The sequence below is a fragment of the Lepisma saccharinum genome, chromosome 19 (genome assembly GCF_977018435.1).
Source record: "Lepisma saccharinum chromosome 19, izLepSacc3.1, whole genome shotgun sequence".
NCBI classification, from domain to species: Eukaryota; Metazoa; Arthropoda; class Insecta; order Zygentoma; family Lepismatidae; genus Lepisma; species Lepisma saccharinum.
Window position 1 is genome coordinate 65174961 of NC_139247.1, and position 19695 is coordinate 65194655.

The following is a 19695-nucleotide window of genomic DNA, read 5'->3' on the forward strand; positions in this document are numbered from 1 at the left end:
TTATGAATAAAAAGAACTGTGTTCATAGAATAGTATTCAGTTGAGAGTTATGTCAATTGTACTCTTTTATTATTGCCATCCACATTTAATTTTGTAAATATAACAAGGTATCAATACAATATTAGAGTACTGGTATTTTAATGAAACACCTTGTAAATATTCTTGCTTTGAATGCAGAAGCAGCCCATTCGTAATTCAAATATGTAATTATGCACATTGTCCATAAAGGTTGTTTACAATTTCTCACTTTCATATCGAATTGTAAATTACATACAGAAGCATACTTTGATTCATGTGATGCACACACTCAAAAAAGGTTTTTGGTGTACAGTCCATTTCGACATGTACAGCTTGCATGTACAAAATGTAAAAATTCCAACTCTGTCCATACACACTGTAGCATGTCCTCCATCAATAGTGACAATGCCATTGGTTATTCTGGTATTTAAGTTATCAACATTAAGCACAGGAGTTTGGTCCACGTTGCCCATTACATAACCCCAGGGGTGTAAGATCCATGAACCTGGGAGGCCAGGCAATTGAACCACCTCTACCAATCTAACTTGCCGGAAAAGTTGTGTTCAGGACATCTCTCACAATCCTTTCTCAATGTGGTGGTGCACCATCTTGCTGGAAAATCTGAGACAAAAACTTTTTGTATCATATGAACTGCAGTATGCTTTTGTGTGTTGATTACAATTCTTGTTATTGGGATGTGAAGTTGTAAACAATAATTATGGACATCTTGTATTAAGAATTAATTCATATTACTGAACAAATTTGCAGATAAATGGATTTTGTAAAGAGCATGATACATCGGACACTTCTGCTGTTCTGGGTTCCATTGTGACGCAGAACTCTTGTGGAGGATTATCTGGTTGTCCTTGTCCCCATTTGCCAGGGTATTCTGTCCCTGAAATTGATAGTAATATTTATACATAAAGCCTAAAGTCAGTTTTAACTTACAATAATTATTGTGTGGCATGTTGTATATCACTCTTCAAGCCTATTCCGTCAATTTAATTTTGAATTTGAATTTGAATTTTTGGGTGCATCAGCACTTAAATGCTATTTTGCACCCGTCACGCTATATGGGGTCCAGCCCCTTTCCATAACTAAAATATCATACAGTAGACTCGCGATTATCCGAGCTAATTGGTACCGAGATTACCTCGGATACGGAAAAACTCTGATAATACGGAGATAATGTGCTAATAGGTTGTAAATGATGAGACAACACTTAAAACTGTATAGTAATTATTTATTACTAGTACAACATAAATGAGAAGATTACTTTTTTCCGCTTAGAATAGGCCTGCACAAACTTAAACACCACCGTAACAATCGGATACACCGACAATGTAACGAACATGTGCAGCGTGGACGGTGACTAGTCTCTATAAGCAAACAGGGGAGTGCATTATGAAGCTCGATGTTTTCCAACCACTCCCTCAGTTAACCCGGAGCCTCGGTTAATCGGGACTCGGTTAATCGCGAGTCGACTGTAATTGCAGTGTCGTGTTACTAAAATATTAAAATAATCTGACTTTCGTTAAAAGCTGAGGCCGTAAAGGGGCACTCGGCACACACACAAACCACAAAAAAAAAAAACAGGACACAACACACAAAATTATACTGGCCATAGTGCCAGTCGCCAGAGCTTCGTTTGTCTGCAAAATGTAGTCCAGGGTTTACTAAGTGGAAGTGAAGTTGACAATTGGGTGCCTATGTGGAAGGTCACCCCTTACACCCGCAACAATTTAATATTTATTTCATTATAGATAAGTGCATATCATGTAATGGATTTGTGGGATTTAGAAACTATTGTTAATATCAACAATGTCAATGATAAACCAGCCTCCCTGATGGCATAGTGGTAAAGCTGTCACCTTGTAATCAAGGGGTCCCTGGTTTCATCCCCAGTGGCCCATTTTAAACTGTAGGCCTGGTCCCAATTATCCTATCTGAGAATAAAGTAGACTTAAAACACACTTTGATAAATGAAGGGCTCAGGTGTAAAACATGGTAAGTGACATTTTGGTTATTTCTGAGTTCATTAAGAAAAAAGGTTATTTGAAGTTATACTGTAGATAAATTGTTTTTGTGTTGTGTTTACCAATTTCAGAAGGCTTCACTGAGTCCAATGCAAATTGTATGACATGGCACATTTGAAGGATGGCACATTTTACTTTGTAACTCAAAAATGACCAAAATGTCACTTACCATGTTTTACACCCGAGCCCTTCAAATAGATTTGGTGAATGATAAAATATTACTTCATTGCAGACTTGTGTGTAAAGCTCGTGCATGATTTTTCATTGTTCTAGAAAAAATAATTAAGAATGTTACTCAGTGTACTTGTTAGAGTCGGATTGTAAATTACCCAATACAAAAGCAAGCATCATAAGACAGTTTTCAGATAATAAAATTGATAACAATTTTTTTCCTATTCTTTATGAGGTTGGGAAGTTCCTGTTTGCGTAATATTAAAATAGGAGAGAAGGAACCAAGAGAATAATAAAATGGTACTTGCATACATTAAGTAGCAGGTGGCAGAGTTTTTTCTTGCTCAGTGCCTCCACGCATTGGCTGTTTCAAAGAAAAGCAGTCACGCCATAAATGGCCAAAGCACGGCCTCTTTACATGACGCTGGAGGCAAATTACAGCATATAACTGCACCAACAAACTTGATAAATCCAAAAGAAATGCTGTGTTTAAATCTTAAAACATTGTACATGTCAATACTTCATTGTGTCAACAAACTAGAGGTTGAAACATGTAAGGCATCCGGGTGGTCTCTAGAGTTAAAGCTTGTTTGGTTGAAGCATTCACTGCGCACACTCGAACAAGAAACTTAGGCAACATGGTATTGAGAAAACTCTAAGTGACACATGTTGCTTTGGTATGATATCTCCCTTACAGTCACAAAAGAGTTGAAGCAGGGGCAAGGACGTATTTAGGGGGGGGGGTTTCCAGTCCCCCGAAAGACTTACCAAGTGCTAAAATTAAATAATGAAAATATAATTGTTTAGCATTTTTTTTTATATAATCGATGGTTATTTTTCTCCGCAAACTAATTGGAAACAAGGAATTGGGATCTCACGGCTTTGAAGGATAGTTCCAATTATTTATGCACAATACTACTTCTGATTTTTTTTTTACTACTCATGATAATATACATAAAATATTTTCAGGAACTTAACTTTTCGTCAATTGGATCTAATACTTTTTTTTTATTATAAATTTCAATTCTTTATCTATTTGACATTAATTTCCTTGCCAGGGCAGTTGTTTTTATACAAATTTTGATAAGTTAGATATAGAATATGTGCTGTTTTATCAATATTCTTTTACCATCTTTCTACATATTCATGAAATAATAACAATAAAATATTAACAAATATACATATGTAATTAATATTTAATTTTAGTTAAATATAATTATTTTAATTAAATTATTATTATTATTATTATTATTATTATTGAGATACTTGGTCGGACCCCCCCGGAAATGTATTTCTAGATACGTGCCTGGTCAGGGAGTTAAAAGAAGGGACTTCCCAATTAAACTTTGTCTGTTAGATAAGATGTGCTGTTTTCATAACACTAGGTTTCTCATAGCAACTAGCTCACCATCAATGACAGATTTGAATGAATCCTGTGCACTCTGCTTGTGGTAGCCAATGTAGAAAGCTCTGCTGGCGTATGAGGGACCGGCATTGTTCTTCCAAAGATTTACAATAGCTTGTGCATCGTCTGCATTTATGAGATCAGTCACATCTGCCCCATCACTCTGGCAAATGGATCTGGCGGTTTCAAAATCCTTATCCTCGGTGTACAATTTGTAATAAGCAGAGTTTACGCACATGTAGTCACTGGCTGCAAAAAAGATAAATCATGAAAGTTAATTTGAATGTCACTAATGCACAGTCCTACATATAATGCAATACATACATAGTCACTGTACCATTTTCAACTTAGCATCATTTATTGTTTCCTGTAAAATGGAGCCCCCAGAATATGAATGGACACCCTAATAATGACTAAACATACCCCTGTACAGGCCTGTACCCAGGATTTTTTTTTTGAAGGAGAGGCCAGATTCGAAAATGTGTTTTTGTGTGTGTGTATATAAAGAGAGAGACACGTTACAAAATAGTTCAATATTTGTTGTTAAGGTCCGTACCAAGGATTTTAGGATGCTTTTCTGTGAAGTTTGTCTAATCGCGGCGATGATATGATGAAATTGATGAAGGAACACACTCACAAAGAACACCTATGCCCAGGTGGAGGTTCGAACCAGGAACTCCCTGCATCCTAGCATGCTTTGCTAACCACTTCGCCACGGTGGTAGACTTGCATCAATGATTATAAAACTAATATTACTAACTACCCCATATTGCAGACTATGGATTTCTATTCAACAAACACATTCATTTATGCAAAAAAAATTGAAATTTTTACAAATTTGCAAAATCGTCAATGTTATTTTCATAGATTTTTAAAGGTTCATATTTAAATATTTCATGACTCGAGGGGGCGCATGGCCCCCATAGCCCCTCCACTGGATACGGGTTTGCCCCTGCACATCATTTTCCTTCAGTCTGTTTTCCACAATGAATTGAAATAAAAATGTCTGTAAATGGAGAACAATATCTGCTATGCATCAATAGAATTCCATTTCTTAAAATGGCACAGGGTGTAGAATAGAAAATAATGAAAATAATAATGGACAATTTACCTACTATTATATTTACAATTACAATTATGGTAGGAACTAGTACAATAATGCAAGAGTAAAACTTAATACTCTTAAGACTACGAGGGAGAGTTTTGAATTTCTTCCCATGATGAAAGTTTTTATTTTATTTTTATTATTATTATTATTATAAAGCCAGATACAATGTGTTAAAAATATGACGAATAAGTATTTGCAAGATCCCGGGGATACCTTATGGAGAGGCAACTTCAACTTCAGGTTATTAAATGGACATTATGACTTTTCCAACCTTTAATGAAATCTTGAGCCTGTTCTGTTTACGTTCATATGTTTTTCTTCGCCATCAGAAGTTTGATATTCCCAAAAGAACAAATATAATAATACTCCCATAAGTATAATGCTAAGTTTTCTCTTCCTCCTACAACCATCCAGGGCACAGACCTCTTTCCCCAACTCGGGCCTCCCCCATGGCGCAGTGGTAGCGTCATTGCCTTGTAATCAAGGGGTCCCGGGTTCGATACCCGGTGGAGGCACAAGTGGTTCGGATCCCACTTTAAACTGTAGGTCCAGTCCCGATTAGCCTTACTGTGCATAAAGTGGACTTAAAACACCAAATCAAACGAAACCAATCTTTCCCCAACTCGCCTCTGGAAAAGGTCAGTGGGGGAGGAGCAATTTAGGATCTTCGCTTCTGGCTGGACACAAACTGCCCTTAATAAACAAGGGGTTCAGAGCATAAGATGCGCAACTCCATGCAAGACTGTTTTGAGAAAAAGGCACATTTAAATAACTCTGTATTATACCGTGCGTTCATTTCGATCTTCAGCCGAGAGATCGGGAGAAACGTGGCGGGCGGCGCTGACGGAGATGCCAACATTTGCGGCCTGGAATGCCCGCTTATTTTTATGGACATATGCATACATTCATATAAATATTGCAAAACGAGCACTAACCTGTGTTATAAGGGTACGGTTTTAATTTTAGTAGCTGTATGTGCTGATGATTTTGACACATCCATCTCACGGCGTAGAGGTTTGTTTGGAGAACGTTCTAACGCTGCACCAATTTCATCGAGTTTTGCTTCGGTTAGAATCCGTCGTTAGTGCTTAGGTGTTTTAAAATTTAACGATCCAGTTTCTCGTAATTTAAGGACAAGATGTCTAACCGTATCTCTATGTGGAGGTGAAACGCCTGGGAATTTCTGTACAAATTGCCTACACACGTCTCGACACGAGTCTGTTTTCACGTAAGTGTCATACATAAGAATTCTTTGTTCTAACGTGAACCTTGCGGCTGGCATTCCAATCGTCTCACTGACACAACACACACATACACACTGCAATAACACAAACGAGTAACGGCAAGTAACCAAGAATATCACTCTTGCGCACAGTACGAAATTAACACGCTCTTGGTTTACATCTGCTCGCCACTATATTCACAGCTCTGTCTTCATCTAGTCACGAAGGAACAAAAAACTCGAGCTCGGAGATTTCGGATTGCAAGGAAGGAAGCTCACGAAAACCATTGACTTTTAACGTTTCTGTCTGCAGCGTAATCTTCATACAGTGTTGCACATTCGAAACCTCCAAACGATCGACACAAAACTCTTTCAAGGATATAAACTTAAGCAGGACGTTACTGGTCAAAACTATGATTAAAATGTTTCATTATCTGTGGCTCTTAACATCGTTTCTAAAGCGTATTTTTTTGTGTATATAAGGGCAGTATTTAGCCATTGGAGCACAAACATAGTGGTGTCTTCATGAGCAATTCAAAACTTAGAAGATACTTACTTCTAGCACTGAAATGTTGATACTTCATAGTTCAAAGTTATACATGTAACTCCATTTCCATAAGAAGTCGAGTTACGCCACTTGTGCTCTGAACCTCTCAAATATAATTTTTTAATGATTATGAAGTTGTTTGAAATTTATGATCACATTGCGAGGAAGGGGCCGGTGTGGAACTTATATTTGTGGTGGGCCATGGAGCTATGCATTTCAGTTACATATTTTAGGCCAAGATGTATCAGAATGTCTAGTTAATTTTTCCCCAATTTTATAACCTGTATCAAGGCAAACCTGGCAATTATTTTCCAGTGGATGTCCAGGGCTGTTTCCCCCAAAATTAAAAGATTGTCCCTCCCAGACGTGGCTAAAAGTAAAAAATTTTAATTGGTGCTGAGCAGGATCATCTTCCTCCACATAAAAATAATATTGAAAGAACTTGGGGATAACTAACTAATAACACTCTAGCCTTCTCAAACCCTAAGGTATATAGCTGCAGCAGTACAAGCCTTCCATCTGTCCCTATCCTGGGCAAGATCACTCCAATCTTTTCCATCCTTACCAATTTCCCTTAGGTCCTTCTCAACGTTATCCCTTTATCTTTTGTCTTCATACAAGTCTCTCTCCAAACAAGAATCCTGTAAACTCTTTCCTCTCCCATTTGTGCCACATGGCCTGTCCACCTAAGTCTTCTAATCTTGATTTAAATATTGTAATAGTCGAGAGGCAGCACTTCGTTCCTACGCGTCAGCAAAAATTCGATGCGACTGGTGTTATGTTACATCCGGTGTAGCGGGGTACGAGCTGTTTTATTGTTGAGTCAGCAGAACGTGTCTGATCACGTTGAAGACATCGGAAGTGGTGGGGGGAGGGGGTCAATGGATTTGTCACGTTGTTTCTTGATGTATGCTAACCTAACACGTGCGTATGTTTGTGTGTGTGTGTGGAGGAAATGCGCGCGCAACCATTGCGTATAATGCAAGGACATGAAGAAATGATTTAAAGATGGCGCCGAAGGTGCTGTACCCCCGAAAGCTTAGCGGCTAAGGTTATTGCTCTGTAAAACAAGAGGCGTCGAGGGTTCGATTCCTGGTAGAGTCAATATTGATTGATTGATAGATTGAGTTAGTTTTTTTAAGTCCGTTTTATGCACGGCAAAACTAATCAGGATTGGAGCTACAGTTGAAAAGTGGTGATTCGGACCACTATGTGCCTCCACCGAGTATCGAACCTGGGACCCCTTTGATTACAAGGCGACGATGTCAATATTGCATGGTCTCGATTAGCCTGTGTGTAAATAAAGGCAACAAAATGGTTGAGTTCGAAAATCGAGTTGGGTTAGTGGTTAATGTTGTCACCTGGCAATGAAGAGGTCGCGGGTTCGATTCTCTAGGTAGTTAAATTAGGCCAATTGTTTAGTCCCGCCATTATAGGTCCCCGATTAGTCCATCTGTGCATAAATAGTGTTTGAATAAAATCAATATGGCGACCTTGTGTTAGTGGTTATTGTTGTCGCCTGGTAATGAAGAGGTCGCGGGTTGGATTTTCTAGGTAGTTAAATGAGGCCAATTGTTTTGTCCCGCCATTATAGGTCCCGATTAGTCCATCTGTGCATAAATAGTATTTGAATAAAATCAATATGGCGGCCGCGTTTTGTGTTTAGCAGCGGCGGCGGCGGCGCGGCGCGGGGCGGAGCGGGGCTGCGCGGCGCGGGGTGTGTTTTTTTATTCCGCGAGATGTTTTAACCAAGTGGTTGAGGGTTCGATTCCCAATGTTGGTGAAAATTGGATATTAAATTGTATTTGTTTAAAAGTTCCGATTAGCTTTTTGTGCACAAAGAGAAAATGAACTAATTGGAAATAGGATGTTTATGCTGTAATGAAAAAGGTCCCGGGTTCGATTCACAATGTCAAATTGGCTGATAATGATGTTGTTTTTAAAATTAAAAAAAAGAAGTGTGTTGAGTCCCCATTAGTATTTATGCAGGAACAGATATTAAAAATCAAAACAAAATGGCTGTGACTGGTGTTTAGTATTCGAAAGGTTCCAGGTTCGAGTCCAAATGTTGGCAAATTTTTAATTTAATAGTTATAATTTATTTTTTTTAGTTTACAGAATTCTTTCCCATTTATTGCATTTTGGAGAACATGTCCCCCCTTTTGTGGCATTTGGACATGATGGAGATATACATAGAAATTGTTGTCAAAGTGCATAATAATGATTTTCTGTTTAAATAAAAAAAAAGTGTGTTATCAGTCCCGATCAGCACGAACAGATATTCAAAAACAAAACAAAATAACTGATATTGTTGTTTAGTATTCACAAGGTTTTGGGTTCCAATGCTGGCAAATTGCAGAATAACATTGATTTGTTTAAAAAGTGAGTTACTATTCCCGATTATCCTTGATACACAAATAGAAAATGGGGTGATTTTGGAGTTTTGCAACCAACGGGGGTCGAGGGTTCGATTTTCACTAGGGGATAATGTTGGCGTTTTTTACGCAGTCCCGATTAACCGTAATGCATAAAGCTGTTTCAACGAATATCGAACCTGGAACCTTTTGATTACAATGCAAAGATTTTACCACTAATGTATGCTATGTTTTAAAACCAAAAATTAATAATAGTATCGAATTTTTAAAAAGATGCGTTACCAATCTCGATTAGCCATTATGCACAAATAGATGTGTTTTGAAACCAATGGGGTCGAGGGTTCGATTCCAACTGGGTATGTGTGTTGAGGAAACTAAAGGTCAACAGGCATGGAAAGTGTTTACTCGCCATCTCAAAATAAGTTTTTGGGCTTGGTACAGGTAGCTTTTTGTAGAAAGCCCCACAACGGCATCAACGTGGCTACCATCTGTGGGGGCCTCTTTTTTTTAAGTTGGAGAGGGGCACAAGGCCGCTTGTACCATACAACCTTGCACCGAAGAACCAACTTGTCAACTAGTCACTCACTCCATCATTAAAGTGCACAACATAATATCAGATTTGCACTGATAATAAGCAAAGAATTATAGCGGCTGCATAATTATATTTCAATGACAGCCAATGGTTTCAAATGAATGGTTTTCATTTTATTTTTTACTAAGTAACAGATTTGGTAATGAAAAGCTTTAACATTTGCATATAATATGAGATTTCTTTTGGTATCCAGTTTGTATGTTGACCAAATCACAGATATACTATTACTAAGGATAGCATTAACTTAATCTAATAAAAATATATTCCAGTGCATTACAAAATTAACTCATTCTGTTTTCTGTTGTTTGAATCCATATGGTAAAGTCTCGAAACTTGATGCACATCTTTTTCTTTTGGTATATACCACCTGAAAAACTCTTATTTCCGGCTTACTAACAACGGAATGTCTTTTTGTGCGTACGATTTTGTTCGAGTTGAGTAAAGTTAAAGAGGAGGTGTTGTTGAGAATAGCATTGGTGAGTGATTCGAAATTGATTGTGCTGCTGTTTTTATGGTTTAGACATATGCCTTTCACCTTGCAAACAGTAGTAACATTAGTATTGTCTGGATTTACTACCTCAAATGCATAACTTTTCGGCCCACTGGATGAAAATGCTCTGATATAAGCATTTTTCCCATAGAGTTCTAGTTCATTTGTTAACTCCCCTAGGTAGTCTCCAACAGGCAGATCAACATCACCTGGCCTTTGAATATAAATGACACTATCGGTATCATAGTACAATACATTTTCGCCTAATGTATCCAAATATTCATAAAGCTCTAATCGTGCATGGGTTGTAGTGTATGCTGCAATAACTACATTTACAGTCGATAATGGAAGTGCAGATTCTTCGAGATATTGCCAGTGAACTATCAACATATCTTCATTTATAGGTATAACTTGATGTACTTCAACATTGGGACTTTCTAGTTTATCGAAAAAATCCTTAGGATTGTTAATAATACTAACTTGACCAGGGTTTTCTCTCTGTCCAAATTTACCTCAAAATGAATTCAGCATAAGTTTTGCTAAGCTTCGTAATCCAGGATTAGCACATATTCTGTTTTCATCCAACAACACACCCTCCTTTTCAAAATAGTCAGCTATGTATTTTTTTTTTGGATTCTTCATCAATACACCACAATGGCCAGCCGCTTGCTTCAACTTTTGCTTTGAGAAATGTATTGATGTACTCTGCAAAAACACCACCTGATTTTTTTGCAGGATCATATTGTTCAACATTATATTCCCATACCTCATGTAATTCTAAAATTTTGTATTTATTTTGAACTGCCTTATGAACTTCACCCACAACCCAGGTTCCAGGCATAGCTCTTTCCCTAGCAGTATGGTTACATTCCGCCTGGTTTATTTCATCGGCACAAGTTCTACATAGAGGGAAAGTTAATTTTGAATTGGTTCGATATGGTAACACAGGATGGTACAGATCTCTCAGTGGAAGTATTGTTGCTTTGACAAGCCCTTCAAAAGAATAAATATCGGGGCATTCTTCCCCCACATAAATTTTCACCGGATGGCCAACGGGAAACTTTTTAACTTTGCAACAATAAGGGTACAGGCTACATACATCCTTATATTGAATTCTTTCATTTTCTTTCACAGTGTAATGTAGTTTGGTAGCATTAGTTCTACCACCATAAAACGCCTCCCGGGGAATTATGGGGGCTTTAATTGATAACGGATGTTTTTCAACATAATGTTTCATGGTTTTGTTATTTCTCAACTGCTGATGAAATTCGCACCCCCACATCTCATGGACAATGTAGTTAAGTGCTTTTAATCTGGTAATTTTATTTTCTGTTCTTTCATACCGAAAAGACAAAGTATCATATGGGTCATCATGAAGAGGTTCTGTACGTGAAGTAGGGAAACATTTGACACAACCATGTGTTCTGCATCCTTGATATTCAAATACATGCTCTTGCCCCTTTTGATCTTTAAAATATCCATCTACTTTCAAGTTTCCTCCAACTTTTACTTCTGGTCCTCTGGCTGCATGTTGGATTTCGATTTTATGTTTTTTTTCCTCCCATACCAACCATTGAATAGCCTCTATAGACTGAATATCATACCATCTGTATCCGTTTTTAGGAATAATTCCTATATGTTCTGCTTTCAAAAATCTTTTACGGAATACTTTATTACAAGCTGAAGCGATGGTGATGGCTTCCAATAATGGGTTCACTGTTGTTTCTTTTTCAAAAGTGGCCATGAATTTCAAACAGGCAGCACGTAGTACATTAACATCGTCTACACAGTACTTTCTCAACTCCTTCTGCATATCGAAAACTACCCCTGTTTTCTGTTGTTCACTATGCCATTCGAAAAAACTGGTTCTCTGATTCTCCATCATAGAATCAACAGCGTAAAATTCAGTACCAGGGACACATCCGACATATTCTTTATTTTTCAAAGTATTAAAAAAATGAGGAAAATACCCTTTGGACATTGGGAGATCAAATGCTTTCGGTAATCGAATTTTTGCTGACGCGTAGGAATAGCGTAGAAATTATTCATTCCTACGCGTCAGCAAAAATTCGATGCGACTGGTGTTATGTTACATCCTGTCGTAGCGGGGTACGAGCGGTTTTAATGTTGAGTCAGCAGAACATTCTACCCCCTCTACCTCTACTGCTATTAACAGCAATCAATCCAGACCCTCTGTCTCTATTTCTAGTTAGACCAACCAACATGTTGAAATGTTTCCTAACAAGTATAACAACCAGGATACAGGGATATTTGGGTGTATTGGAACAACCGATGAAAAATGTGGAGATATTTTCCATTTAGAATCTGTTTTAGAGACTAAAGAATTGGAGCAATGTACAAATCATATTTCGCCAGTGTTATACCAAATGGTTCTTCGGGATTGTATTCAGGAAGCGGAAGTGTGCAGACAGGTAGGCGGTGGCGATGATGCAGTGTTACATCATGTTGAAGTTATAGAAGAGACAAGAAGGCGTTACCAAAGATTCAATATGGAAGGACGAATGGTGCGTGTTCGGTTGCGGGGGGCACCACACAATGAGAATCCGGTGATATGGGTTCAGGAGGGATTGCAAGAACTGATCCAATATCTTCTACGTGATGTGGCCGAGCATGACCAAGTTGGTATTACTATCAGGAATAAAGATCACCCTGATCTCCCTTTTTGGTTATCTTTTCGGGAAGCACAGGCGATAAATATGGAGATATTGTGGGCAGCATTGGAAAAACTATTGCAGAGCAATACAACATTTCTTTCTGACAACAATTTCTATGTATATCTCCATCATGTCCAAATGCCACGAGGGGGAGGACGTGTTCGCCAAAATGCAATGAATGGGGAACAATTCTGTAAACTAAAAAAAGGAATTATAACTATTAAAAATTCCGATAGCAGGTGTTTGGCTTATGCGTTGGTTGTGGCAAGAGGTATTAATGTTTACAAAAATGAACCTAAAAAACGTTATCAGTATGTTAGACAACATAAATGTGTTATGGAAGAAGAAGTGGATAAACTGTGCAGAGAAGCTGGAGAAAATTTAAGTGGTGGTGGAGGAACTACCGAAATTCAAAAATTTCAGGACTATTTATCTGATTTCAAAATTACCGTATATAATGGATTTTCCGGGAGTGATGTGATATATGAAGGTCCTTTATTACCTAGGCGCGAAACTTTAAATTTGGTGTACATAAACAACCATTTTAATGTTATAACATCTCTTACAGCTGCATTCTCCGCTAATTTCTATTGTGAAACTTGCCATAAGAAATATGATCATGTTTCTAGACACCTAGGATCCTGTACAGCTGTTTGTTCACAATGCCAAGAAAAGCCCAAATGTACTGTTTCAGAAACCAAAATAAAGTGCACTGATTGTAACAGATTTTTCTATGGTCAAAAGTGTTACAATAATCATAAAACATGTTACAATAGAAAAAACTCTCTTTGTCAGACAGTAAAATGTTGTGAAAAATGCATGAAAGCGTATGCTATCCGTACAAACAGAAATCCTCATATATGTGGGGAGAAATTCTGTGTCAGCTGTAAAAATATGGTACCATCTGAACATCTATGTCACATCCAAAGAATTTATGGCAAACAAATATCTTCTCTTATATCAAAAAAAGCAATGCTTGTTTTCTACGATATTGAATCGAGGCAGGACACAAAACTAGAAGGCACTGAAAACAATTTTCGGCATATTCCAAATCTTTTGGTATGCCAAAATGTATGCTATAATTGCATTGAGAACAAAGATATGTCTCAATCGTGCAGTGTATGCGGGAAAAAACAGCACATTTTTGAGAGTACAGAACCTGTTTACAATTTTCTGCAATTTGTTTCAGCTCACCGCACCAAAATTAACAATATTGTGTGTATTGCACACAATAGTAGAGGGTATGATTCGCACTTTGTACTGCAAACTATGATCGAAAAAATGAAATGGACACCGTCTGTTATCATGAATGGAGCCAAAATATTATCTTTGAAGATGCATAATATCCATTTCATAGATTCTCTCAACTTTATTCCAATGTCGCTCAACAAATTACCGAAAACATTTGATCTCCCAATGTCCAAAGGGTATTTTCCTCATTTTTTTAATACTTTGAAAAATAAAGAATATGTCGGATGTGTCCCTGGTACTGAATTTTACGCTGTTGATTCTATGATGGAGAATCAGAGAACCAGTTTTTTGGAATGGCATAGTGAACAACAGAAAACAGGGGTAGTTTTCGATATGCAGAAGGAGTTGAGAAAGTACTGTGTAGAAGATGTTAATGTACTACGTGCTGCCTGTTTGAAATTCATGACCACTTTTGAAAAAGAAACAACAGTGAACCCATTATTGGAAGCCATCACCATCGCTTCAGCTTGTAATAAAGTATTCCGTAAAAGATTTTTGAAAGCAGAACATATAGGAATTATTCCTAAAAACGGATACAGATTGTATGATATTCAGTCTATAGAGGCTATTCAATGGTTGGTATGGGAGGAAAAAAAAAACATAAAATCGAAATCCAACATGCAGCCAGAGGACCAGAAGTAAAAGTTGGAGGAAACTTGAAAGTAGATGGATATTTTAAAGATCAAAAGGGGCAAGAGCATGTATTTGAATATCAAGGATGCAGAACACATGGTTGTGTCAAATGTTTCCCTACTTCACGTACAGAACCTCTTCATGATGACCCATATGATACTTTGTCTTTTCGGTATGAAAGAACAGAAAATAAAATTACCAGATTAAAAGCACTTAACTACATTGTCCATGAGATGTGGGGGTGCGAATTTCATCAGCAGTTGAGAAATAACAAAACCATGAAACATTATGTTGAAAAACATCCGTTATCAATTAAAGCCCCCATAATTCCCCGGGAGGCGTTTTATGGTGGTAGAACTAATGCTACCAAACTACATTACACTGTGAAAGAAAATGAAAGAATTCAATATAAGGATGTATGTAGCCTGTACCCTTATTGTTGCAAAGTTAAAAAGTTTCCCGTTGGCCATCCGGTGAAAATTTATGTGGGGGAAGAATGCCCCGATATTTATTCTTTTGAAGGGCTTGTCAAAGCAACAATACTTCCACTGAGAGATCTGTACCATCCTGTGTTACCATATCGAACCAATTCAAAATTAACTTTCCCTCTATGTAGAACTTGTGCCGATGAAATAAACCAGGCGGAATGTAACCATACTGCTAGGGAAAGAGCTATGCCTGGAACCTGGGTTGTGGGTGAAGTTCATAAGGCAGTTCAAAATAAATACAAAATTTTAGAATTACATGAGGTATGGGAATATAATGTTGAACAATATGATCCTGCAAAAAAATCAGGTGGTGTTTTTGCAGAGTACATCAATACATTTCTCAAAGCAAAAGTTGAAGCAAGCGGCTGGCCATTGTGGTGTATTGATGAAGAATCCAAAAAAAAAATACATAGCTGACTATTTTGAAAAGGAGGGTGTGTTGTTGGATGAAAACAGAATATGTGCTAATCCTGGATTACGAAGCTTAGCAAAACTTATGCTGAATTCATTTTGAGGTAAATTTGGACAGAGAGAAAACCCTGGTCAAGTTAGTATTATTAACAATCCTAAGGATTTTTTCGATAAACTAGAAAGTCCCAATGTTGAAGTACATCAAGTTATACCTATAAATGAAGATATGTTGATAGTTCACTGGCAATATCTCGAAGAATCTGCACTTCCATTATCGACTGTAAATGTAGTTATTGCAGCATACACTACAACCCATGCACGATTAGAGCTTTATGAATATTTGGATACATTAGGCGAAAATGTATTGTACTATGATACCGATAGTGTCATTTATATTCAAAGGCCAGGTGATGTTGATCTGCCTGTTGGAGACTACCTAGGGGAGTTAACAAATGAACTAGAACTCTATGGGAAAAATGCTTATATCAGAGCATTTTCATCCAGTGGGCCGAAAAGTTATGCATTTGAGGTAGTAAATCCAGACAATACTAATGTTACTACTGTTTGCAAGGTGAAAGGCATATGTCTAAACCATAAAAACAGCAGCACAATCAATTTCGAATCACTCACCAATGCTATTCTCAACAACACCTCCTCTTTAACTTTACTCAACTCGAACAAAATCGTACGCACAAAAAGACATTCCGTTGTTAGTAAGCCGGAAATAAGAGTTTTTCAGGTGGTATATACCAAAAGAAAAAGATGTGCATCAAGTTTCGAGACTTTACCATATGGATTCAAACAACAGAAAACAGAATGAGTTAATTTTGTAATGCACTGGAATATATTTTTATTAGATTAAGTTAATGCTATCCTTAGTAATAGTATATCTGTGATTTGGTCAACATACAAACTGGATACCAAAAGAAATCTCATATTATATGCAAATGTTAAAGCTTTTCATTACCAAATCTGTTACTTAGTAAAAAATAAAATGAAAACCATTCATTTGAAACCATTGGCTGTCATTGAAATATAATTATGCAGCCGCTATAATTCTTTGCTTATTATCAGTGCAAATCTGATATTATGTTGTGCACTTTAATGATGGAGTGAGTGACTAGTTGACAAGTTGGTTCTTCGGTGCAAGGTTGTATGGTACAAGCGGCCTTGTGCCCCTCTCCAACTTAAAAAAAAGAGGCCCCCACAGATGGTAGCCACGTTGATGCCGTTGTGGGGCTTTCTACAAAAAGCTACCTGTACCAAGCCCAAAAACTTATTTCGAGATGGCGAGTAAACACTTTCCATGCCTGTTGACCTTTAGTTTCCTCAACACACATACCCAGTTGGAATCGAACCCTCGACCCCATTGGTTTCAAAACACATCTATTTGTGCATAATGGCTAATCGAGATTGGTAACGCATCTTTTTAAAAATTCGATACTATTATTAATTTTTGGTTTTAAAACATAGCATACATTAGTGGTAAAATCTTTGCATTGTAATCAAAAGGTTCCAGGTTCGATATTCGTTGAAACAGCTTTATGCATTACGGTTAATCGGGACTGCGTAAAAAACGCCAACATTATCCCCTAGTGAAAATCGAACCCTCGACCCCCGTTGGTTGCAAAACTCCAAAATCACCCCATTTTCTATTTGTGTATCAAGGATAATCGGGAATAGTAACTCACTTTTTAAACAAATCAATGTTATTCTGCAATTTGCCAGCATTGGAACCCAAAACCTTGTGAATACTAAACAACAATATCAGCTATTTTGTTTTGTTTTTGAATATCTGTTCGTGCTGATCGGGACTGATAACACACTTTTTTTTTATTTAAACAGAAAATCATTATTAGGCACTTTGACAACAATTTCTATGTATATCTCCATCATGTCCAAATGCCACAAAAGGGGGGACATGTTCGCCAAAATGCAATAAATGGGAAAGAATTCTGTAAACTAAAAAAAATAAATTATAACTATTAAATTAAAAATTTGCCAACATTTGGACTCGAACCTGGAACCTTTCGAATACTAAACACCAGTCACAGCCATTTTGTTTTGATTTTTAATATCTGTTCCTGCATAAACACTTCTTTTTTTTTATTTTAAAAACAACATCATTATCAGCCAATTTGACATTGTGAATCAAACCCGGGACCTTTTCATTACAGCATAAACATCCTATTTCCAATTAGTTCATTTTCTCTTTGTGCACAAAAAGCTAATCGGAACTTTTAAACAAATACAATTTAATATCCAATTTTCACCAACATTGGGAATCGAACCCTCAACCACTTGGTTAAAACATCTCGCGGAATAAAAAACACACCCCGCGCCGCGCAGCCCCGCTCCGCCCCGCGCCGCGCCGCCGCCGCCGCTGCTAAACACAAAACGCGGCCGCCATATTGATTTTATTCAAATACTATTTATGCACAGATGGACTAATCGGGACCTATAATGGCGGGACAAAACAATTGGCCTCATTTAACTACCTAGAAAATCCAACCCGCGACCTCTTCATTACCAGGCGACAACAATAACCACTAACACAAGGTCGCCATATTGATTTTATTCAAACACTATTTATGCACAGATGGACTAATCGGGGACCTATAATGGCGGGACTAAACAATTGGCCTAATTTAACTACCTAGAGAATCGAACCCGCGACCTCTTCATTGCCAGGTGACAACATTAACCACTAACCCAACTCGATTTTCGAACTCAACCATTTTGTTGCCTTTATTTACACACAGGCTAATCGAGACCATGCAATATTGACATCGTCGCCTTGTAATCAAAGGGGTCCCAGGTTCGATACTCGGTGGAGGCACATAGTGGTCCGAATCACCACTTTTCAACTGTAGCTCCAATCCTGATTAGTTTTGCCGTGCATAAAACGGACTTAAAAAAAACTAACTCAATCTATCAATCAATCAATATTGACTCTACCAGGAATCGAACCCTCGACGCCTCTTGTTTTACAGAGCAATAACCTTAGCCGCTAAGCTTTCGGGGGTACAGCACCTTCGGCACCATCTTTAAATCATTTCTTCATGTCCTTGCATTATACGCAATGGTTGCGCGCGCATTTCCTCCACACACACACAAACATACGCACGTGTTAGGTTAGCATACATCAAGAAACAACGTGACAAATCCATTGACCCCCTCCCCCCACCGCTTCCGATGTCTTCAACGTGATCAGACACGTTCTGCTGACTCAACAATAAAACAGCTCGTACCCCGCTACACCGGATGTAACATAACACCAGTCGCATCGAATTTTTGCTGACGCGTAGGAACGAAGTGCTGCCTCTCTACTGTAATAATATCTAGACATGAATACAAATTCCAACACTATCTCTTTAGCTGCTTTAAAAAATAGTTTAGCATTATTCTTAATTGTATTTATATTATCCCTTAGTAAGTCTACATCATCTGCATATGTAACACTGAGTCAAACGGTGTAATGTTAGTCCATTAGTTTCTTTTGCCTTCCTTACAGCATATTCTAAGGCAAAATTAAAGAGCAATGGTGATAATGCAAGAACTTACGGATAGGCAAAGTATAATAGCGAAAATCCTGTGCATCTTCTAGGCTTCCTTCCGAATTATCCAGTACCTCGCATATCAAGGTATTGTTGCTTCTGATTCTCATGAGATTGAATGCTGTTGCGGCCATCTTGGAAGCCATTGAGGCACAAGCAGTTTCACTGAAGACGAAACCGGAATATTGAACTGGACTGGTGGAACGTTTGTCGCTCACCTTTAGCACAAAGAGAATGGCATTTCCACCGGAAGTACACTGAGCCATTGTTGTTAGGAATCCACTTAGGAATAAAGTGACTCTTAAAACCAAGAATGCAGGAAATGATGGTTGTGATCTGCCCATTGTAGTGCCTGAAAAATATGTTATTGTGCATCATAGTCACATGCCTGTACAAATAGATGGAATGTAGCGTACGCAGTATTTTTTTTTCGGTACATAGCTGCGGTTCTAAAGAGAGAGAGACAAAAAAAATATTTCGCATTTTCGTTTTAAAAGTTGTTCAAAGACAAAAATGGTAATCGGGAATAATTTTAGGGGGAAATGCATTCACCACTTTGGTTTCTCCCGAGTTTCTTTATTGCCTTCATTTGAAAATTTTAATTTTCTCAAGTTAGGGAGGGGCTGTAGCCTCATCAGCCTCCCACCCCCTGCGTGCGACTGTGATCTGAGAAACACTGCATCTGCAGAACATAGTGAAATTGCAAGGAAATGCAC

The 19695-nt window shown here is 37.8% G+C and overlaps 1 protein-coding gene across 1 annotated transcript; it reads right to left on the reverse strand.

The window, feature by feature from the left end:
• Positions 1-384: 384 nt before the first annotated feature.
• LOC146002903 (hemolymph lipopolysaccharide-binding protein-like) lies at positions 385-19261 on the reverse strand. Its single transcript, XM_083140986.1, has 3 exons — positions 18987-19261; positions 3634-3879; positions 385-913 (listed from the first exon to the last, which is right to left on the reverse strand). Exons 1-3 carry the CDS (start codon positions 19243-19245, stop codon positions 768-770), a joined length of 651 nt encoding a protein of 216 aa, XP_082997112.1. The 5' UTR covers positions 19246-19261; the 3' UTR covers positions 385-767.
• Positions 19262-19695: the final 434 nt, after the last annotated feature.